Here is a 23,072-nt window from a genome sequence, read left to right on the forward strand (position 1 = left end):
GAAATAACTAAGGGAGATAGGTAAAATATATATAGCGGCAGGTGTGAAGCATGTGTAATTTTCAAGAACATAACACACATGAGTCCCTACAAGCATATACATGAGATCATTCAATTGCGATGTCCTCAAAGCAAAAGCGGTGAATGTTTCTCCATCGCAAGGATTGGCGGCATCAAATCCAAGGATCGCATCCGCGGGGAAAACTACGAATTTATCTGTGCTTTTTGCCAAATTATTGAACGCCCCCACCCCACACCCCCACCCTACCCTACCCCCTTGTGTTGTGTTGTCTTGTGTTGTGCGTGTCACCTTTGATTCTTCTCTCCCTTTCTCAAGTTGCGTACCACTTTTCTTCTTTTGTAGGTAGCGACCAGCCTCTTCCCATATCTGCCTCGGCGGGATGCCAGCCCAGGCCCATCTCATCGCGTACATATACGGACACACGCGCTGCGCCGTGCAGTGGCCTGATCACTTCAGCCTGTAGCTAGCAACAACCAAGGCCGAGCTCTCTCGGCACAGCCAGAGCAATAATTCCGCATGGTGGGCATGAGCGGCGCCTATGGTGGCCACAGCAATGGCGGCGAGAGCCGGGCGCCCAAGGAGGCCGTGGTGGTCAGGGCGCCCAAGGAGGCCGTGGTAGTGGGTGCGCCGCCGCCGGGGCCGCCGGAGATGGAGATGGCGGGGGTGGTGCACAAGGTGGCGGCGCAGCCGGCGCAGAGCACGGCGAGCAAGATGAAGGGCAAGGTGAAGGAGACCTTCTTCCCGGACGACCCGTTCGGGAGCTTCAAGGGGCAGCCGCTGCGGGCGCAGTGGGTGCTGGCGGCGAGGTACCTGTTCCCGGTGCTGGAGTGGTTGCCCGGCTACTCGCTCTCCCTCTTCAAGTCCGACCTCGTCGCCGGCCTCACCATTGCCAGCCTCGCCATCCCCCAGGCATGTCTTGCGCTCGATCTCCGCTCACTGATTAATCACTCCCGCTCAAAAGATTAGTTGCTGCAGTTTCGGTCTAAATAGTCTTTACGAATGAGGTTTGCGTTTCCGGTCGCACGTATAATGCATCCAAATGAGATATTTAGGCTGCAGTATTTGGAAGCTAGCCTGTGCGACGGTGCATGGTCAATCAATCTCCGCGCGCGTACCAACAACCCGTGACCAACCGCGCTGATGGTGCTCTCCTGTTTGTGTTCTTGGCAGGGTATCAGCTACGCGAAGCTTGCGAACCTGCCGCCGATCATAGGCCTATGTACGTCTCGTATACACATACATGCTTTTCTATTTATACCTAGCGTGTACGCGTACGTGCAAATGATTAACTGTACGTATGTACGTGTGTGTGCGCAGATTCGAGCTTCGTGCCGCCGCTGGTGTACGCGGTGCTGGGGAGTTCGCGGGACCTGGCGGTGGGGCCGGTGTCGATCGCGTCGCTGATCATGGGGTCGATGCTGCGGCAGGCGGTGAGCCCGTCGGCGGAGCCCATGCTGTTCCTGCAGCTGGCCTTCACGTCCACCTTCTTCGCCGGCCTCGTGCAGGCCTCGCTCGGCATCCTCAGGTACGTGCGTACGTACGTGGCCTGTCGGTCAGCTGCCGGCCACGTCTCTCTCATAGTCTCATGTGTGTGTGTGCATGCACCGGGACTGACACGATACACGATAACAATGGATGTGCTTGTGTAGGCTGGGGTTCATCATCGACTTCCTGTCCAAGGCGACGCTGGTGGGGTTCATGGCGGGCGCGGCCATCATCGTGTCGCTGCAGCAGCTCAAGGCGCTGCTGGGCATCGTGCACTTCACCACCCAGATGGGCATCGTCCCCGTCATGGCCTCCGTCTTCCAGCACACCAACGAGGTCCGGCCATCTCTCAACCGTACACATGCATATGCACACGTACGTGCACGGTGCATGCCTAGCTAGATAGCTAATGTTTTCTTTTGTGCATACGTGCAGTGGTCGTGGCAGACGATACTGATGGGCGCCTGCTTCCTGGCGCTCCTGCTCGCGGCCAGGCACGTGGTACGTACTATCCCGCCACTGTGGTGCACCGTTGACCAGCGCCGAAAGGCACCAAATGCTGTTTCTGCTCTGCTCCAACACGCTTTGTCTCCTCTGTTACGTTACGTACGTACGTTCGTCGTGCACAGTTGACCGGCGCCGATCGGCCTGCTGCCCTACGCGCCAAAACGCCCAAATGCTGCTGCTGCTGCTGCTGTGTTCCGCTCTGCTTCGAGACAACTTTATCTTCTCTTTACTTTATATTTATTCATATCATTATTGCGTTGTCCGTGTACCAGTATACGTCGTACGTGCAGCTAGCTGTGCCTGTACGTACGTGCCGTCGGTCGGCTGGGCTAGAAAATTCTAGGAACGCCGGGTACGTGCCAGGCCACATATGTACGCATGTGGTCGTAGTCGTGGTCGTTGATGATGCGAGATGCATATCTCACTCCGTCCACGGGAGGACGATGGGTAGATGTGTACAATACGGAGTAGCACCTGGTGAACGGATGGATGCACGCCTCCGGCAGTGTTTTACTTTACCCGCAATATATATAAGATTTTTGATAGTTGACAGGGGGAAAAGGTTAGTAGTACGGGTCGACGTCGTGTTCAGAAAAGAGACCGCGGGAGAAAAAGCGGGCGGGCGGTGACTTGTCACGTTCGATTCGCGACGAGGTGGACAACACCGGCCAAGTGGTCATCCGCAGTGACGAGGGACGTTCACTGCTGCAACGTTGGACCATTGTTTCCACTCCCAGTCCCAGCTACTGCGACCTTCACTTCACTGAACCTGCAGCATTCTAATCTCAGCTGCACAGCTGAATCACTGAAGCTATGTATACTTCTGCAACCTACAAAGTCCTTGAGCCACACTTTTAATAGCCAGTGCTGGTGGCAACCCTGTCCAACTCGGTTCATTCTTAACTGCTTTTGCTATGGGTTGGTCAGTTGATGTACTCTGAAACTGACAGACAACTTTTCATTTCTAAATCAAGTCTGCATTCTTGCTGTATGACTGAACCCATGGGTGCTGGCTTGAGAAATCAAGCTCCCCAAGCCTACAATAGTGCAACTGCTACTGCTTGATCTATATATATATATGCTAGCTCTAGTCTAGAGGAGTAGTGTTGCGCCTCTCAAGGCCATACTCATTTCGGTTCCTCGGCAAACAACAGAAAAAAGAAGAAGAAACTCACATGCGCAACCTGCAAAGTCTGAACTTTGCTCTCTACTTCTGCAGCTACATCTTCTTTCAGTACTGACCTCTTTCCAAACGAAGATTCGTCGAGAATAATAAAAGGTCTTGAGCACTTCAGTAGCCAGTGCTGACAACAGCCCTGTTTCACTCTGCTTTTGCTCGGAAACTGACAGCCGGCCGGCCTTCCATTTCCAGAACCTAAAATTAAACCAACTCACTCTTGCAACCGTCGAGCCTAGCTTAGCTAACTCCTGCAGTGCTGCTGGCAACCTTGTCCAGCCCGGTTCATTCTGAGTAGTAGTAAAGTTCTTGAGGCATCCTGTACTTACCTACTTTGATAGCCGGTGCTGATGGCAAGCCTGCCTATCTCACTTCATTCTTGACTGCTTTTGCTATGGGCTTGTCTATGCTGAAACTGGCAGAGAATTTTCCTTTTTTTTGTTACAACCTAAAATCAGATCTGTTTCTTATCCTGCAATTACTGATTCTGACTCCTGCACTCGTACTTACTCGTCTGATATTCTGCGTGCGGGTGTGGATGCAGAGCATCAGATGGCCAAGGTTCTTCTGGATCTCAGCGTGCGCTCCCTTGGCGTCCGTCATCGTGTCCACCCTGCTCGTCTTCCTGTTCAAAGCGCAGAACCACGGCATCAGCATCGTAAGAGATCAACAAAGACTGAACAATTGTTCATATTTTTTACAACTGTGTCATGCAACATGATGGCAAACAACAAATATATGAATCTTTTTTGCCGCAGATTGGTTCGCTCAAATGTGGCCTGAATCGCCCCTCATGGGACAAACTGCTCTTCGACCCGACATATCTTGGACTCACCATGAAGACTGGCCTCGTCACCGGAATCATCTCCCTTACGGTATGCTACATATGACCCTCACACTGCACTAAAAAGATTCACCGGAAAAAAAAACTCTAACACACTTCAAATTGGAAAACTAAAAAAGCGCATCAAATTGGAATTAAGTAGCTGCAATGTATTTTTCATAGCCAGTGCCACTGAAACTCTGAAGTGCCCTGAATTTTGCTCTGACAGGAAGGAGTAGCGGTTGGTAGGACGTTTGCTTCACTCAAGGACTACCAGGTGGACGGAAACAAAGAGATGATGGCCATCGGGTTGATGAACATTGTGGGCGCATGTACATCGTGCTATGTGACAACAGGTAGCCTACATTTCTGGACTTGAAATAACCTCCAATATCCTCTTGCATTCCTTGTAGAGAAACTGAAGGATCAATACCTGCGTAGGAAGGTTATTTTTTAGATAATAATAGAAGGACAAGCCTCCCGGGCTCTGCATCATACGATGCACACAACTAGAGGTCCAAAGCTTGATGGCTCTCTATTATTTCTAACAGGAGCATTCTCTCGCTCTGCTGTGAACCACAATGCCGGCTGCAAGACCGCCATGTCCAATGTGGTCATGGCGCTGACGGTCATGGTCACGCTGCTGTTCCTCATGCCATTGTTCGTATACACGCCGAATGTTGTCCTTGGAGCAATCATCATCGCTGCCGTCATTGGCCTGATCGATCTCCCTGCTGCGTACAACATCTGGAAGATGGACAAGATGGATTTCCTCGTGTGTCTGTGCGCATTTGCTGGTGTCATCTTCATCTCGGTCCAAGAAGGCCTCGCGATTGCGGTAACCAACATATTGCTTATTTTTCTATAGAGGAAGTTGCTACTTTAATTGCTTGGTAGTTACTGAAATTTATCAAATATGCAGGTTGGTATATCGATATTTAGGGTATTGATGCAAATCACGAGGCCAAGGATGATGATTCAGGGCAATATCAAGGGAACAGATATTTACCGGAACCTCCATCAGTATAAGGAGGCCCAAAGAGTTCCTGGGTTCTTGATATTGACAGTTGAGGCCCCCATAAACTTTGCAAACACCAACTATCTGAATGAAAGGTAAAAAGAAACTCCTATTACTGGACAGAAATGTTGAAGTCAAACTGCGGAATAAGTTACAATGCAATACTTCCATTTGTAGGACTAAAAGATGGATAGAGGATGAAAGTTCTTCAGGGAATAAACAAAATGAACTCCGTGTTGTAATCTTGGATCTATCAGGTTAGTGACCCCCGAGATTTTTGTTTTGTTCGCTTCACATTTTAGCATTCTTATTCGTATTATTTAACTCAAGTTCAATAAACCATATGGATGCACCTCAGTGTTAGCTTTCTACAAGTAGCTGAAAGCATGGATGCAACTAAGTGTTAGATCAGGCCTTAAAAATGATATATTCAAATTAGTTGATGATGTTTATCAGAAATGTAGTGCTTTCACTGACGCATCATACATATTTTCCCTTTTTCAGCTGTCCCTACAATTGACACAAGTGGCATAGCATTCCTCATTGACCTAAAGAAATCAACAGAGAAACATGGCCTAGAGGTATACTCATCATATATATGAAAAGTTAATATCTCTTGTTCACAAGCTATCAGTCAAGTTATGTGACAAATTTACCTTTTTCTCTCCCTTCGCAGCTTGTACTTGTGAATCCAACTGGAGAGGTCATGGAGAAAATACAACGAGCGAATGATGCACACAATCATTTCAGGCCGGACAGCCTGTATTTGACCACAGGGGAAGCAATCGCTTCACTTTCTGGATTTGCCAAGATGGCAACACCTTAGAGTGGTTTTGCTGAATTGCCATTTTGATCATCTGATTGCAATGTTAAATTTGCATTGCCTTCTCATCAGTGAAAGTGCCTGCAACAAAGCATTTCACAAGTTTGTTTGTAGCTATCTTCAGTGCCCTTCAAGTCTATGTGATGGAAATTAGGTGCTTGAAATATGTACATTCATGGTTTCCCATCAACATGAGTTCTCGCAAACTTTTGAACTTCGGTGTCAAGAACTAGTACATGTTTAACTGTAGAAACTGTAACCGAATTACCTTTATTTACTTTCACATGGTTCTACATGACCCATTAGCATAGATCATACATACATAGCTATAATTCAGAGTTCCCAATTGACACTTGATATACAGTATGACACCAAACTAATAATAGTAACAGCAACACTACACCATGTAAGCAAAATCATCTTGGAATTTCAGATGAATGGATGAACTCTTTTTCCAAGCTGTACAGCCTAGTTCCTTCGCTGCCTTTGCTTCCCTTGTATGACTGAGCATTTATAGCACTCTGGTTCACTCTTGTGATCTGAGAACTGAGATTGACCTTTAAGTTCTGCACATCTTCAAGTGTTGTCTCCACTTGTCTCATTGTAGGCCTTTCTTCACCTTTTAAACTTAAGCATGCTTCTGTGAGTCTTGCAATCACCTCAGCATCTTCAGCCCCTCCCTCCTCAACAATTTGTGTATCTAGAATATCTAAGAATCGATTATCCCTTATAAGTGACACAAAATGAGATGCAAGGCTTGTGCTTTCTGACGAATGAGAAGAAAAAACTGGTGTCACCCTCGTCAGTAGCTCTGCTAGGATAACAGCAAAGCTGTAAACATCGCTCTTCTCCGTGAGTCGACTGGTATAGTAGTATTCAGGATCAAGGTAACCATAAGTTCCTTGGACGGCTGTAAGTATTCCTGTCTCATCTATTGCAATTGACCTTGAAGCTCCAAAATCTGATACTTTTGCTGTTAAAGTATCAGTAAGCAATATATTTGCGCATTTGATGTCCCTATGGTATACAGATATGGAAGCAGCAGAGTGCAGATATGCAATAGCCCTTGCAGTTTCCAATGCAATTTTCAATCTATCTTTCCATGACAAAGGGTTCTCACTTTGGCCATGGAGATGATACGATAGAGTTCCATTCGATATGAACTCATAGACTAGTAGAGGAACTTCTGTCTCGAGGCAGCAGCCAAAGAGCTTCACCACATGCCTATGGTTTGTCTGTGAAAGTATGACAACCTCATTTATGAACTGGTCGATTTCCCTTTGAACTACAATTTTGGCCTTCTTGATGGCCACAACACGTTGATCAGATAAGATGCCCTTATAGACTGTGCCATGCCCACCGCCGCCAAGGATCCGATTATGGTCAAACTTGTTGGTTGCTTGCTCTAGCTCTTCTAAGCTGAAAATTTTCATCTTTTCGGCTATATCTTTGTTCGAAGAGATTAACTGTTGCAGAAGCAATCCATGGTTTTTCTTAAAGAACTTCTGTCTGAACTTCTTGGCTCTTTGTTTCTTGAGTTTTTTTGTGACTTGGGCAACACCTAGGACTGAAAACAGTAGGCTAAAACCAGCAGCAATTGCTATTATGGTAATTAGACCTGCAGAAAGCAAACGTAAGAATGATAGAACAGTATATGTTTTGTTCACTTCAAGAAATCAAGCTGCTGCATTGAATCTGTTTCAGACTACTCAACTATACCATAAAAAAGGTTTTCTTGGTATATAATATCTACTAGACCATTCATATTGGAAGTACTTTATAGTCATTCTTTTGTTTCTTTTTGTTATCCATGTCTGACTGATCAACAATCCTACTGATGCTTTGAGTTAGCATTAGAAATAACTAACTGTAAAAAATTTCTAGTAAAACTTACCTGTATATTAGTTCAGGGGCAAAAAACTAAACTCACAATAGTTGACGAACAAAACATGGACTTTTCTCTTTGTAATTGTCACCAACAAAAGCCTTATTGAGTGTGTTTTCTGTACCTGGTAAGTTGATGATTCTTTTCTTTGCTGAGCATCGGTATGTCCCTGGCATATTGATGCAGGTCCCATGGCAGGGATAAACACCTGGCTGTAGGCACTCGTCGATATCTGAAGGAAAAAAAACACTGTTGGAAAGCAAGGGGGTTTATAAATTGAATAGAAAAAACTAAGATAGCACACGTGCATATTCTCTCGTAACGTTATAACTACCGCAAGTCCGCAACTATGTAAAGTAGAACCCAGCAGAATCTACAAGTAACATACCTTGGCACCCATCAGTGATGTTAGGGGTTGCCCTTGTATCCTCGAGTCTAGTATCAGAGTAAAGGATAGTAGTTGAGTCTAGTTTTTTTTTTGGCTAACATAGTGTACATAGGTTCTTACAGGTTGGCTGCGCCCCCTCCTCGAGTTTAATTCAAAATCCTTTCCAAGATTCCAAGCAAGGAACCTTGAAACGACTACCAATAAACCGTAGTGACCAGTGGCGGAGCTTGAGCCCAAATCATGGGGGGGCATGGGCTGAAGGGGAGGCAAACATAACAAATGTCAGCTTATTTTTTATGGAAAATAGGCCTAATACCAAGAAACATATGCATGGTTTCTTGTGAGCTAGGGGGGCCATGGCCCAGGTTGGCCCCCATGAAGCTCCGCCACTGGTAGTGACTAAAGTTGCAGGGCAGAATTTCTTTAGCAGGATGGCATGTTATATTGGGAAGATGAAATTTCATAGGTAAGACAGTCTTAGCTCTTACTAGAACACACAATAATCTTTGCTAAAGTGGTTGAACTGCCTCATCTTTTGAGTTTGACATAACAGACCACATTTACTACATGGTGACTGAACTGGTTAATGTGATCTTCTTGTGTTACAAGGGAACTTAATGGATGAAATTAATTTTACTTCATACATTATTCTTATCTATTAATTCACATGTTCTAACTTAACCCCCACAAAAATAGAAGCTCCCTTTTCTCTCGGAAGAGATTCTAGGATTGAATTTCCTTTTAGAGGTTATTATTAATTATCATGAGATTTGCTTACCATCAGAGCCCAAACTCATGAGTTTTAATTTATACTCTCCCACACAAATATAGATATTAGATACAGTAAGAAGTGTCAGCCACTGGATGGAAAATAGGGGGAGGTGAGTGTGTAGCGGTACCTTGGCATCCCTGACGCATGTAAGGATTGCCTTCGTATCCGTCCAAGCAACTGCACCTTATTGCAAATCCATTAACGTAGGTAACGACGCTGTTCAAACTTAGGCATCTCCAGTGAGAGACATTAGGATCGTAGAACACTATATCACGGTCTCGGTCTTGTTCCAGCCACCAAATTAATACGGTGCGTACGGCTACGGCGCTTAGACTTCCCCAATGGTGGTCATAAGAACCGAAGGTGTTATTAAGCATCATCCCCGCATTCCCGTTGAACCACTCGCGATCGACTATGAACGCGGCCACCGACTCCGACGGTGTGTCCCATGCTGGGTATACGACCTCCGTATCGTGCACCAAATGCTTGAACATCACCTGGTACACGGCCTCTGTATTGTCCAAATCACCCTTGAACATCGTCCGGCAGCAGCCAACGCCCGAACACGAGGTGTACTCCTCAGGTTCGGTGCCCGGAGACCTATCGCACAGCGCGGCACAGGCACTGATGTGCTCCGGAGCGCTGCGAAAAGGGTCTGGGGCAACAAGGTAGCCGATGAAGTTGCATCCGATGACCACGAATACGTTGTGCTCCGACGACACGGCGAGCTGCTGCCCACTGGTACCCGTAAGGCCACCGACCCACGAGCCATTGGAGTTTACGAGAGATGGCGTCCGTGTGCCGTTTCTGATAGGGTCGGACCATGCAGCGCGCACGGTCTTGCTCTGGACACGCACCGTGCCATCCGCCAGGGAGATGGCGTCCACCTCCACGCCATCGCCCAGGAGCAGCTTCGGAGGGTGGCGTGTGTGGTCGCAGGTGAGGTTGAAGCCCGCGTGGAAGCAGCCTTGCCGGAAGCCGAAAGGGTAGGGGACGGTGACCCTGCCGCAGGCCTCCGGGCAGCCAGGCAAAGCTAGTGGGACAGCGGCGACTGTTGCCACGATGAGCTCAAGGGCCATCAGCGCTGGCATGACGAGCTTTGCTTGTGGCCTGCGAGATACAGGCTTACCGGAAGTTGCATGAGCAGACATGGTGTTGCTGTTAGGTTGGCTTGGCTTGGGAACTAGCTAGGCAATGGTGATACTCGTACTAGTAATTGATCTCCTCTATAAGTTGTGTAGAATACCTTTCATCTTTCTAAGTTGACTCAGCTCAAACATGTCTATTTAGTGCTACAAGGAAAACTCTACCGTAGCAAGAAGGGAAGGGGAAACGAGTGTGGCATAACATAATCAGTGATGTGACAATTTTCGGGTTTACATGGAAGCTCGTGTCCAATTTGTCTATGCGAATAGTGATGGGAGCATCGATCGCTATGCCGGTCACTTGGTCGTCGCACCGTGCCATCCAGGGCATGGAGATAGATACCCCATGTCCTATGCTGATCCTATGCACTATGCCTATAGTGATCTCGGCCACAGGTCTCCACGCAACCAGCCAGTGGCAATTCGAAAACCTCGAGAAAAGGAAATTACCTCAATGCTTCTCAGCACCCGCCTAGGCGCCATCGACCTCCTCTCTGCGGTGCGGGGGCTCACCTGAGCATTTCATCAAACAACTCGCCTGCCCAGCCAAGATCCTCGCCTAAAACTCGAATGGCCTCACGAAAGGGATCGATGTGCAGCTGCGCCACCGGATGCGTGCGTACCCGCAACGCTCGCCGCGCTGGCCTGCCGCCGGCAGCCAGGCGCTATGCCGCCGACCAGGCCCCAATCAGACGACCGGAGCTGCATTTTCTTTCTCCCTCAGTCTCCGGTGCTCTCCCGCGACTGACTAGGCGCTGTATGGACTGACCAACCTGCTTAAAAGCCCACGTCTCGCCAGTACCGATTACCGGCTAGCAGTTCGCTAGCTGCCGCTCATGTGGCTCTAGGTTCGTACTGATTCAATTTTCTTCATTTTCTTTTGTTTTGTTTTTCCTCTTTTCCCTTCTTACTTTAGTTTTCTTCATTGGTTCTCTTTGGTTTTTCTTTCTTTCTTCATTGTAATTAGGTTTTATGGCTTTTCTTTGTTTTTCTAATTTCTTTGTTGGTTTTATTAGTTTTTTTAATACATGTCTATCTTTTTGCAGTACATAATTTACATTCTTAGCGCACACGTGAAACATTTTTTTAATACAAGTTGGATATTTTTAAAATAAATGATGTATATTTTTCTTAAATACATGAACAAATTTTCAAGTACACGTTATGCAGTTTTTAATAGCAACAAACATCCTTTTTAAACTACACAAACATTTTTAAAATTTTATAAATATTTTTAAACACATGAATATTTCTTAACATATCACATACATTTTTAATGGAAATAAACCTTCTTTAATCTACGTGAATACTTGTTTCCATTGTACAAACATCTTTTTAAATGCCACTGACATTTTTCTAAATGCAGGAGTATATTTTTAAAATATCATCTACATTTTTGTATTGATACGAAATAATTTTTTACATTGTGTAGACATTTTTTCAAAACATTCACATACATTGTTTTTGAAGCACAGGAACATTTTTTCATTGTCACGAACAGTTTTCTTGAAAGTTATCAACATTTTTTAAACTCCGCTAAAACTTTTTTATACTATCTTAACATATTTTAAATTCATGATTTTTTGAATATCTAAGTAAATTAATATTTTCGAATATATGCATTTAAAATATAAATAAAAGTAAAAAAGAGAAGAAAAAAAAGGTAAAACATAGTTAAGTGATGTTAGTGTGGCGACCCACGTCCTTACTAGGCCAACCCACCAGTGGCCTGTAGCCTGCTCGCGGGTGAGGCAACCGTTTGTCGCTATAAGCGAGACATAAACACGCTTCGGCTGAACTGCTGAAACTGCAATTCTTGTGTTCATATTCAGGTTAAAGATTATTATTCTACGAGCTTGTAAGATCTGGTCATCTTAACTTTCCAGAACTTCCCGTAAATCTCAACCAAAAATGCTAGACTTATGGAATTAGCCTACACAAAGATCGCCCCCCTTGATTATACTTTCTGTAAACCTGCTCCCTAATTTCAACCCGGCCCCTGCCGATTTCAACGACCCATCTGCTTTCTTCCACATCAGGTCATAAGTGAAAGGGTTTTTATAATTTATACCACTAGTTGTGTTCCACTACTCAATTTGGCCATCAGAAGTCACAACTACTAAAAATGTCATCGTTCCGTGAGATGCTTGCTCAAAAATGCCATTAGAAACCTTAAAAACGCCATTGTTCCATTAGATGTTTCCTCGAAAATACCATTAGACATTGTTATTGCCAGGTCAAACATGTTGACCATGTTATATGACCAAAATACCCCTAGACCCACATGTCAGTTTCTCTATCTCATAATGATAATTGTGAGCCACACTTGTCAGGAGTAAGCAAGCGAATAATTCTACAGGAAAATAAGAACCGTTGTTGGGATCAAGTGGGACCCACACATTATCGTAGTGAGATAAAAGGAGTGCTGACATGTTGGTCCATGGGTATTTTGATCATTGTAACATGATAAACAAACTTTGAGCTGACAGTGATGGTGTCTAGTGCCATTTTTGAGCAAACGCCTAACGGACCGATGGATGTTTTGAGCAGTTGAAATTTCTAGTGGCAAAACTGAGTAGTGAGAACATAACTAATGCCATAAATGATTAAAAAAAACTAAATGAAATTTTATAGCCCCTCCTGTAAGTGTACTATTATTATTTGCAAGCTCTTATTTTCTTTGTGAATTGTATGTTTGTAATCTCTTGGATCAATGTCAAACATCATATTCTACAGGTTATGTAACATATGAACCCAAAAACACACTAAAAATTAAAAAATATATGAACATTGCAAAAATAAGTGTAATTTAGGAGACTGGAAATTTCAAGCCACTCGGAACTAATGAGGCTGATCTTATATATGCAACACTAAATCCATATTGTTCATATTAAGCTCCACCAAAATAAAGTTTTGAATCCTTTCCTTTTATCCCACCATTATGGAGTTTCCGATTTAATGTTTCTTATGTACGATCAAAACTATTACATATCAAAAGCCAAACATAACTTGTATGGTGATTTCATCAATTTTGATAGTCCACGACTCCAACCTCCCGTGGTCGGATTGACAAAGTCTCATCGTGGCTCCTGGCCCCCTGGCATCATTGTCTCGTGGGCGACTCGGGAGGGCTAGAATTAAATTAACACCGTCAGGCTTCCATCCTTGCCCCCCCTCCCCACCTGCCCACCTGCCAGCAGTGGCGGCGCAGATCTTCTATAGCCTACTCTTCCTTCCTGTTGTTAGATCCACTGGATCGGGTTAGGCTAGAGACTCCGGTAGACCTACCTTCTGCCTGGCCTTGCGGGCTCGAACCAGCAGCCAGATGATGTAGCGGCCGGTGATGGCAGAGAGTGTGGCGGCGGTGGTGGAGCTTCCCATGAGCACCGTGCTAACCCTAGATCGGTAGGTAATATCGGTGGGGGATTGTGGCAGCGATTAACCTCGTGACTTGTGCCGCAGCCCCCACCTCTGTTTATATAGCGCGGGTCATAGGGGCCCACAAACCATATGAGGGTTGGGCGCCCCCGATCAGGGTGCAGATCTAAGGGCCCGGTGGGCCGTTGGGCCCACACAGAAGAGATCAACCTAACATTCTCCTCCTTGATCTCAACTTTACTTTTAACCTTATACTTTCTAGTTTATTTGTTTCATCACATATTGGTATATAGAGCATGTCTCATTGTCACAGCTTACTTGCCGATAGAATCATACAGCTACAACATACGTTTTGTTCATAAACAAATTCTGTTCCTTTTGGGCCTATCCAGGAATCATAAGGCTTTCTCCTAAACCCATGCCGGCTAAGTGTTCCTTGAACACATTGGGTGGTAAGCCTTTCGTTAGCGGATCCGCAAGCATATCCTTTGTCCTTATATGCTCGAGACTTATAGTTTGATCCTGGATTTTATCTTTCACAACATAATACCTTATCTCTATTGTTTTTGGCAGCATTACTCGACTTGTTGTTGTGAGCGTAAAATACCGCGGGTTGGTTGTCGCAGTACATCATTAGTGGTTTGTGAATACAATCTACCACTTTCAAGTCGGGTACAAACTTCTTTAGCCATATCGCCTACCCCGTGGCTTCGAAGCATGCTATGAATTCTGCATACATCGTGGATGATGCAACTATCGACTGTTTGGAGCTTTTCCACGAAATAGCTCCCCCAGCGAGAGTGAAGACGTATCCTGATGTGGATTTTCTATCATCTCTGTCCCCCGCAAAATCTGTGTCTGAATACCCTTTTATCTCTAGGGAATCACTTCTCCTGTAAATTAGCATGTAGTCCTTCGTGCCTTGCGCATAACACAATGCTTTCTTTACCATCTTCCAGTGCTCCATGACTGGATTCTCTTGATATCTACCGAGTACCCTGGTGATAAAAGCTAAGTCAGGGCGAGTGCACACTTGTGCATACTGTAAGCTGCCAACTACCGAAGCATATGGTACTGCTTTCACTTGATCGATCTCGTACAAGTTCTTGGGACATTGAAATTTCCCAAAACTATCGCCCTTGACTATAGGAGCAGGTGTGGCTTTACTCGCATGCATGTTATACTTTTTAAGAACCTTTTCTAAATATGCTTTCTACGATAGTCCTAAGACTCCATTGTTCCTATCTCGGTGAATTTCTATGCCCAAAACATATGATGCTTCACCAAGATCTGTTATGTCAAAATTTGAGGATAAGTATTTCTTTGTTTCTTATAGTAGACTAACATCACTACTAGCAAGCAGGATATCATCCACATACAAGGTTAGGAAAATATATTTCCCATTTTTAAACTTTGCATAAATGCAATTATCCTCAATATTTTCTTTAAATCCAAAACTTTTAATCGTTTGATTAAACTTTAGATACCATTGTCAAGAGGCTTGCTTTAATCCATAAATGGATTTCTTTAGGTGGAATCCCATAGTTTCCTTGCCTTCCATGATAAAACCCTTGGGTTGTTTCATGTAGACCTTTTCTTTTAAATCACCATTCAGAAATGTCGTCTTAACATCCATTTGATGTAACTCTAAATCAAAATGTGCAACTAATGCCATTATGATTCTGAAGGAATCCTTACATGATACGGGAGAAAATGTCTCATTGTAATCTATCCCTTCTCTTTGTGTAAATCCTTTTGCCACGAGTCGTGCTTTATACTTTTCTATATTTCCTTTAGAGTTATACTTAATTTTGTAGACCCATTTACAACCTACTGTTTTGGCTCCTTTAGGAATTTCCTCTAAGTCCCAAACATCTTTGGAACTCATCGATTTCATCTCGTCTTCCATTGCCTTCATCCACTTCGATGAATGAGGGCTTCTCATGACTTCTTCATATGAGGTGGGATCTTTTTCCATATGAACCATTTCTGTGTTATAAACTTTAAAGTCAGTATAAATAGCTGACTTTCTTGGTCTTGTAGACCTTCTAAGGGCCTCGGTTTCTGGCACATTCTGTGCCTCAACTTCTGGCACTTCTTCTAAAATTTGTTGTTGCACCTCCCTTTCATGCTCAACAACGGGTTCAGTCGGCTCCTGACGGACAGGTTTCGGGTCTACCCCCATAGTTGTCATGGGTGGAGTTGCAACTGGTACTGAGAAAAATGGCTCCTGAATCATCGGATTAGGTGCTGATACGTCCCCGTCGTATCTATAATTTTTGATTGTTCCATGCCAATATTATTCAACTTTCATATACTTTTTGGCAACTTTTTATATTATTTTTGGGACTAACATATTGATCCAGTGCCCAGTGCCAGTTCCTGTCTGTTGCATGTTTTTGGTTTCGCAGAATATCCATATCAAACGGAGTCCAAACGGGAAAAACGGATGGAGCTTATTTTTGGAAAATATGGAAAATTCGGAAGGAAAATCAACGCGAACCAGTGCCCGAGGTGGTCACGAGGCAGGGGGCGCCCCCCCTAGGGCGCGCCCCCTACCCTCGTGAGCCCACCGTAAGGCGGTTGATGCTCTTCTTTTTCCGCAAGAAAGCTAATATTCGGAAAAAAAATCACGGTGAAGGTTTCAGGCCAATCGGAGTTACGGATCTCCATATATATACGAAACGGTGAAACAGAGCCAGAACAGAACGCGGAACCAGAGAGAAACAGAGAGATAGATCCAATCTCGGAGGGGCTCTCGCCCCTCCCATGCCATGGAGGCCAAGGATCAGAGGGGAAACCCTTCTCCCATCTAGGGAGGAGGTCAAGGAAGAAGAGGAAGAAGGGGGCTCCTCTCCCCCTCTCCTCCGGTGGCGCCGGAACACCGCCGTGGCCATCATCATCATCACCGCGATCTTCACCAACACCTCCGCCATCTTCACCAACATCTCCATCACCTTCCCCCCTCTATCTACAGCGGTCCACTCTCCCGCAACCCGATGTACCCTCTACTTGGACATGGTGCTTTATGCTTCATATTATTATCCAATGATGTGTTGCCATCCTATGATGTCTGAGTAGATTTTCGTTGTCCTATCGGTGGTTGATGAATTTCTATGATTGATTTAATTTGCTTGTGGTTATGTTGTTGTCCTTTGGTGCCCATCATATGAGTGTGCGTGTGGATCACACCATAGGGTTAGTTGTATGTTGATAGGACTATGTATTGGAGGGCAAGAGTGACAGAAGCTTCAACCTAGCATAGAAATTGATGCATACGGGATTGAAGGGGGACCAATATATCTTAATGCTATGGTTGGGTTTTACCTTAATGAACATTAGTAGTTGCGGATGCTTGCTAATAGTTCCAATCATAAGTGCACAGAATTCCAAGTCAGGGATGACATGCTAGCAGTGGCTTCTCCCACATAGTACTTGCTATCGGTCTAGTAAAGTAGTCAATTGCTTAGGGGCAATTTCGCAACTCCTACCACCACTTTTCCACACTCGCTATATTTACTTTATTGTTTCTTTATCTAAACAGCCCCTACTTTTTATTTACGTACTCTTTATTATCTTGCAAACCTATCCAACAACACCTACAAAGTACCTCTAGTTTCATACTTGTTCTAGGTAAAGCGAACGTCAAGCGTGCGTAGAGTTGTATCCTTGGTCGATAGAACTTGAGGGAATATTTGTTCTACCTTTAGCTCCTCGTTGGGTTCGACACTCTTAGTTATCGAAAACTGTTGCGATCCCCTATACTTGTGGGTTATCAAGACCTTTTTTTGGCGCCGTTGCCGGGGAGCAATAGCATGGGGTGAATATTCTCGTGTGTGCTTGTTTGCTTTATCACTAAGTAATTTTTATTTGCTGTTCTTAGTTGTTTTCTATCTTTAGTTATGGGTAGGAAACGCAAAATACCAAAAAAATTAGTTGTACCTACTGAACCAATTGTTGAAGAACCACTCAAAATCTATCACACTGCTGAAGCTTATTACTTGGATCATCTTCGATCCCTATGTGCTCGTGTTGAAACCCCAACTAGCTTAGTTGAGGGCAAATCCTTAGATGAGCATTCTTGTTATGTGCGACACCGTATATCTGAAAAAGGGAAACTATTATGGGGGTCAAATTCAACGTTTGCAATGCTATGCTTGGAATTTATGTGAAATATATGATTTTACTTGTTGTTCTGAAAACCCTAAGAAACACCTTCCCTACCAATGTGAGTTTATTGATAATGGAATCTTATCTTCATATGCTAAGGGTGTTTATAATTACTATGATGTTCAACAAATTGAAGAATTTGTTGCTTTTAAGGGTGATTTTGAAATTGCTTCTTTGATTGAAAAGTATGATGCTACTCTTTACAAATGTGAAAATTTTGCCATGTTTAAATATTGCTATGATAATTATGCTTCTAATGCCTATGTTGAACTATATATTGAGGGCTACTCCGCTGTCCAAGAAGAAACTAATATTTTGCAGGAGTCTATGGAAGAAGAAATTGATGAAACTATGAGCTCATTGGATGAAAAAAATGATGAGGAGAGCGAAGAACAAAAGGAGGAAGAGCGGATTGATCACCTGTGCCCACCTTCTAATGAGAGTAACTCTTCAACTCATACATTATTTAATTCCTCTTCGTGCTTACCGAAGGATGATTGCTATGATGACTGTTATGATCCCATTGATTCTCTTGAAATATCCCTTTTTGATGACGCTTGCTATGCTTGTGGCCAAGATGCCAATATGAATTATGCTTATGGAGATGAACTTGCTATAGTTCCTTATGTTAAACATGAAATTGTTTCTATTGCACCCACGCATGATAGTCCTATTATCTTTTTGAATTCTCCAAACTACACTATATCGGAGAAGTTTGCACTTATTAAGGATTATATTGATGGGTTGCCTTTTACCGTTGCACATGATGATTTCGATAAATATAATATGCATGTGCTTGCTGCTCCTACTTGCAATTATTATGAGAGAGGAACTATATCTCCACCTCTCTATGTTTCCAACATGATAAAATTGCAAGAAACTGTTTATACTACGCATTGGTCTTTACTAGGTGTGCATGAATTGTTCTTTTATGACATGCCGATGCATAGGAAGAGAGTTAGACTTCGTCATTGCTTGATATATGTTGCTTTGTGCTCACTACTAAATTACAAATCATTGTTAATTAAAATTGGCTTTGATATACCTTGGGATCCGGGTGGATTCACTACTTGAGCACTATATGCCTAGCTTAATGGCTTTAAAGAAAGCGCCGCCAGGGAGACAACCTAGAAGTTTTAGAGAGTCATTTATTTCTGTTGAGTGCTTTCATATAGTTTAAAAACAACAAAAATAAAGAGGGGAACCCAAAACTTTTTCTAAAAGAAAAGTGAAAGTGAGAGAGACGAGCATTGTGAAAGTGGGGGACGTCCTTGAACTTTGTTCATGCCCATGGGAACTTTGTGAATCTTGATTACAGAAACTTTTCAATAAAAATAATTATCCCCTTGTACAATTCCATTGTATTATAAAAATAATGTGCCAAGGTTTGCCTTTAGGATGTTTACATTTGCTTGATGGTTTGTACGGTGCAGGACAGAAACTTTGGCTGTAGTGCGCGATTTTACATTTTTAGCTGGAACGTCAAATGGTTCTGATTCTTTTTGAACTGTCTTCCTATACAAATTCTTTATTTTTCCTAATTTTGGTAGAATTTTTCAAGTATCAGAAGTATGGTGAATGTTCAGATTATTACAGACTGTTCTGTTTTAGACAGATTCTGTTTTTGATGCATAGTTTGCTTGTTTTGATGAAACTATCAATTTATATTAGTGGATTAAGCCACGAAAAAATTATATTACAGTAGACACAATGCAGAAACAAAATATGAATTGGTTTGCAATAGTACTTAGAGTAGTGATTTGCTTTATTATACTAACGGATCTTACCGAGTTTTCTGTTGGAGTTTTGTGTGGATGAAGTGTTCGATGATCGAGAAGGTTTCGATGTGAGAAGAAGGAATAAAGGCAAGAGCTCAAGCTTGGGGATGCCCGAGGCACCCCAAGTAAATATTCAAGGTGACTCAAGCGTCTAAGCTTGGGGATGCTGGGGAGGCATCCCCTCTTTCTTCAACAAATATCGGTATGTTTTCGGATTCGTTTCATTCATGCGATATGTGCAAGTCTTGGAGCGTCTTTTGCATTTAGGTTTTTCTTTTTTCTTTTTATGCACCATGCTGGTATGAGATAGTCCTTGGTTGATTTATAGAATGCTCATTGCACTTCACTTATATCCTTTGAGTATGGCTTTATAGAATGCTTCATGTGGTTCACTTATATCATTTGAAGTTTGGATTGCCTGTTTCTCTTCACTTAGACAACCGCCATTTGTAGAATGCTCTTTTGCTTCACCTATATTTGTTAGAGCGTGGGCATATCTTTTGTAGAAAGAATTAAACTCTCTTGCTTCACTTATATCTATTTAGAGAGATGACAGGAACTGGTCATTCACATGGTTAGTCATAAAATCCTACATAAACTTGTAGATCGCTGAATATGATATGTTTGATTCCTTGCAATAGTTTTGCGATATAAAGATGGTGATATTAGAGTCATGCTAGTCGGGTAATTGTGAAATTGAGAAATACTTGTGTTGAGGTTTGCAAGTCCCGTAGCATGCACGTATGGTGAACCGTTATGTAACGAAGTCGGAGCATGAGGTGTTTATTGATTGTCTTCCTTATGAGTGGCGGTCTGGGATGAGCGATGGTCTTTTCCTACCAATCTATCCCCCTAGGAGCATGCGCGTAGTACTTTGTTTCGATGACTAATAGATTTTTGCAATAAGTATGTGAGTTCTTTATGACTAATATTGAGTCCATGGATTATACGCACTCTCACCCTTCCATCATTGCTAGCCTCTCTAGTACCGCGCAACTTTCGCCGGTACCATAAACCCACCATATACCTTCCTCAAAACAGCCACCATACCTACCTATCATGGCATTTCCATAGCCATTCCGAGATATATTGCCATGCAACTTTCATCATCATCATATACATGACTTGAGCATTCATTGTCATATTGCCTTGCATGATCGTAAGATAGCTAGCATGATGTTTTCATGGCTTGTCCGTTTTTTGATGTCATTGCTACGCTAGATCATTACACATCCCGGTACACCGTCGGAGGCATTCATATAGAGTCATATCTTTGTTCTAGATATCGAGTTGTAATATTGAGTTGTAAGTAAATAAAAGTGTGATGATCACCATTATTAGGACATTGCCCCAGTGAGGAAAGGATGATGGATACTATGATTCCCCCACAAGTCGGGATGAGACTCCGGACGAAAAAATAATAATAAAATATATATAAAAAAGAGAAGGCCCAAAAAAACAAAAAAATGAGAGAAAAAGAGAGAAGGGGCAATGTTACTATCCTTTTACCACACTTGTGCTTCAAAGTAGCACCATGTTCTTCATATAGAGAGTCTCTTGAGTTATCACTTTCATATACCAGTGGGAATTTTCATTATAGAACTTGGCTTGTATATTCCGATAATGGGCTTCCTCAAATGCCCGAGGTCTTCATGAGCAAGCAAGTTGGATGCACACCCACTTAGTTTCAGTTGGAGCTTTCATACACTTATAGCTCTAGTGCATCCGTTGCATGGCAATCCCTAGTCACTCACATTGATATCTATTGATGGGCATCTCCATAGCCCGTTGATACGCCTAGTTGATGTGAGACTATCTTCTCATTTTTGTCTTCTCCACAACCACCGTTCTATTCCACCTATAGTGCTATGTCCATGGCTCACGCTCATGTATTGCGTGAAAGTTGAAAAGGTTTGAGAACGTCAAAAGTATGAAACAATTGTTTGGCTTGTCATCGGGGTTGTGCATGATGTGAATATTTTGTGTGGTGAAGATGGAGCATAGCCAGACTATATGATTTTGTAGGGATAACTTTATTTGGCCATGTTATTTTGAAAAGACATAATTGCTTGGTTGGTATGCTTGAAATATTATTGTCTTTATGTCAAAAGATAGATTATTGCTTTGAATCACTCGTATCTTAATATTCATGCCATGATTAGACATATGATCAAGATTACGCTAGGTAGCATTCCACATCAAAAATTATCTTTTTTTATCATTTACCTACTCGAGGACGAGCAGGAATTAAGCTTGGGGATGCTGATATGTCTCCGTCGTATCTATAATTTTTGATTGTTCCATGCTGATATTATTCAACTTTCATATACTTTTTGGCAACTTTTTATATTATTTTTGGGACTAACATATTGATCCAGTGCCCAGTGCTAGTTCCTGTCTGTTGCATGTTTTTGGTTTCGCAGAATATCCATATCAAACAGAGTCCAAACGGGATAAAAACGGACAGAGCTTATTTTTGGAAAATATGGAAAATTCAGAAGGAAAATCAACGCGAACCAGTGCCCGAGGTGGTCACGAGGCAGGGGGCGCCCCCCCTAGGGCGCGCCCCTACCCTCGTGAGCCCACCGTAAGGCGGTTGACGCTCTTCTTTTGCCGCAAGAAAGCTAATATTCGGAAAAAAATCATGGCAAAGGTTTCAGGCCAATCGGAGTTACGGATCTCCATATATATACGAAACGGTGAAACGGAGCCAGAACAGAACGCGGAACCAGAGAGAAACAGAGAGATAGATCCAATCTTGGAGGGGCTCTCGCCCCTCCAATGCCATGGAGGCCAAGGACTAGAGGGGAAACCCTTCTCCCATCTAGGGAGGAGGTCAAGGAAGAAGAGGAAGAAGGGGGCCCCTCCCCCCCTCTCCTCCGGTGGCGCCGGAACACCGCCGTGGCCATCATCATCATCACCGTGATCTTCACCAACACCTCCGCCATCTTCACCAACATCTCCATCACCTTCCCCCCTCTATCTACAGCGGTCCACTCTCCCGCAACCCGATGTACCCTCTACTTGAACATGGTGCTTTATGCTTCATATTATTATCCAATGATGTTTTGCCATCCTATGATGTCTGAGTAGATTTTCGTTGTCCTATCGGTGGTTGATGAATTGCTATGATTGATTTAATTTGCTTGTGGTTATGTTGCTACCCTTTGGTGCCCATCATATGAGCGCGCACGTGGATCACACCATAGGGTTAGTTGTATGTTGATAGGACTATGTATTGGAGGGCAAGAGTGACAGAAGCTTCAACCTAGCATAGAAATTGATGCATACGGGATTGAAGGGGGGCCAATATATCTTAATGCTATGGTTGGGTTTTACCTTAATGAACATTAGTAGTTGTGTATGCTTGCTAATAGTTCCAATCATAAGTGCATAGAATTCCAAGTCAGGGATGACATGCTAGCAGTGGCCTCTCCCACATAATACTTGCTATCGGTCTAGTAAAGTAGTCAATTGCTTAGGGGAAATTTCGCAACTCCTACCACCACTTTTCCACACTCGCTATATTTACTTTATTGTTTCTTTATCTAAATAGCCCCTACTTTTTATTTACGTACTCTTTATTATCTTGCAAACCTATCCAACAACACCTACAAAGTATCTCTAGTTTCATACTTGTTCTAGGTAAAGAGAACGTCAAGCGTGCGTAGAGTTGTATCGGTGGTCGATAGAACTTGAGGG

General features: G+C 43.5%; 2 protein-coding genes across 2 annotated transcripts; one reads left to right on the plus strand and one right to left on the minus strand.

Annotated features, from left to right (window-relative positions):
- Positions 1-439: 439 nt before the first annotated feature.
- Positions 440-6,068, plus strand: LOC125540015 (probable sulfate transporter 3.3). Its single transcript, XM_048703582.1, has 13 exons — positions 440-930; positions 1,192-1,240; positions 1,339-1,546; positions 1,671-1,842; positions 1,942-2,007; positions 3,735-3,848; positions 3,949-4,065; positions 4,243-4,369; positions 4,565-4,851; positions 4,936-5,126; positions 5,209-5,288; positions 5,536-5,612; positions 5,708-6,068. Exons 1-13 carry the CDS (start codon positions 538-540, stop codon positions 5,855-5,857), a joined length of 2,031 nt encoding a protein of 676 aa, XP_048559539.1. The 5' UTR covers positions 440-537; the 3' UTR covers positions 5,858-6,068.
- Positions 6,069-6,189: 121 nt separating this feature from the next.
- On the minus strand, positions 6,190-11,101 carry LOC125540014 (wall-associated receptor kinase 4-like). The gene is made up of 3 exons (XM_048703581.1): positions 9,027-11,101; positions 7,864-7,971; positions 6,190-7,472 (listed from the first exon to the last, which is right to left on the minus strand). The coding sequence occupies exons 1-3, from the start codon at positions 10,048-10,050 to the stop codon at positions 6,271-6,273; spliced, it is 2,334 nt and encodes a 777-aa protein (XP_048559538.1). The 5' UTR covers positions 10,051-11,101; the 3' UTR covers positions 6,190-6,270.
- Between the last annotated feature and the right edge of the window lie 11,971 nt (positions 11,102-23,072).

The sequence above is a fragment of the Triticum urartu genome, chromosome 2 (genome assembly GCF_003073215.2).
Source record: "Triticum urartu cultivar G1812 chromosome 2, Tu2.1, whole genome shotgun sequence".
Lineage (NCBI taxonomy): Eukaryota > Viridiplantae > Streptophyta > Magnoliopsida > Poales > Poaceae > Triticum > Triticum urartu.

Coding starts and splice junctions, on each gene's coding strand:
- LOC125540015 (XM_048703582.1), top strand. CDS start 538: ATGGTGGGCATGAGCGGCGCCTATGGTGGCCACAGCAATGGCGGCGAG. Junction 1,547..1,670: donor GCCTCGCTCGGCATCCTCAG/GTACGTGCGTAC, acceptor GTGCTTGTGTAG/GCTGGGGTTCATCATCGACT. Junction 5,289..5,535: donor TGTAATCTTGGATCTATCAG/GTTAGTGACCCC, acceptor TCCCTTTTTCAG/CTGTCCCTACAATTGACACA.
- LOC125540014 (XM_048703581.1), bottom strand. CDS start 10,050: ATGTCTGCTCATGCAACTTCCGGTAAGCCTGTATCTCGCAGGCCACAA. Junction 7,972..9,026: donor CATGCGTCAGGGATGCCAAG/GTACCGCTACAC, acceptor TTTTTCCTTCAG/ATATCGACGAGTGCCTACAG. Junction 7,473..7,863: donor AAGAATCATCAACTTACCAG/GTACAGAAAACA, acceptor TGCTTTCTGCAG/GTCTAATTACCATAATAGCA.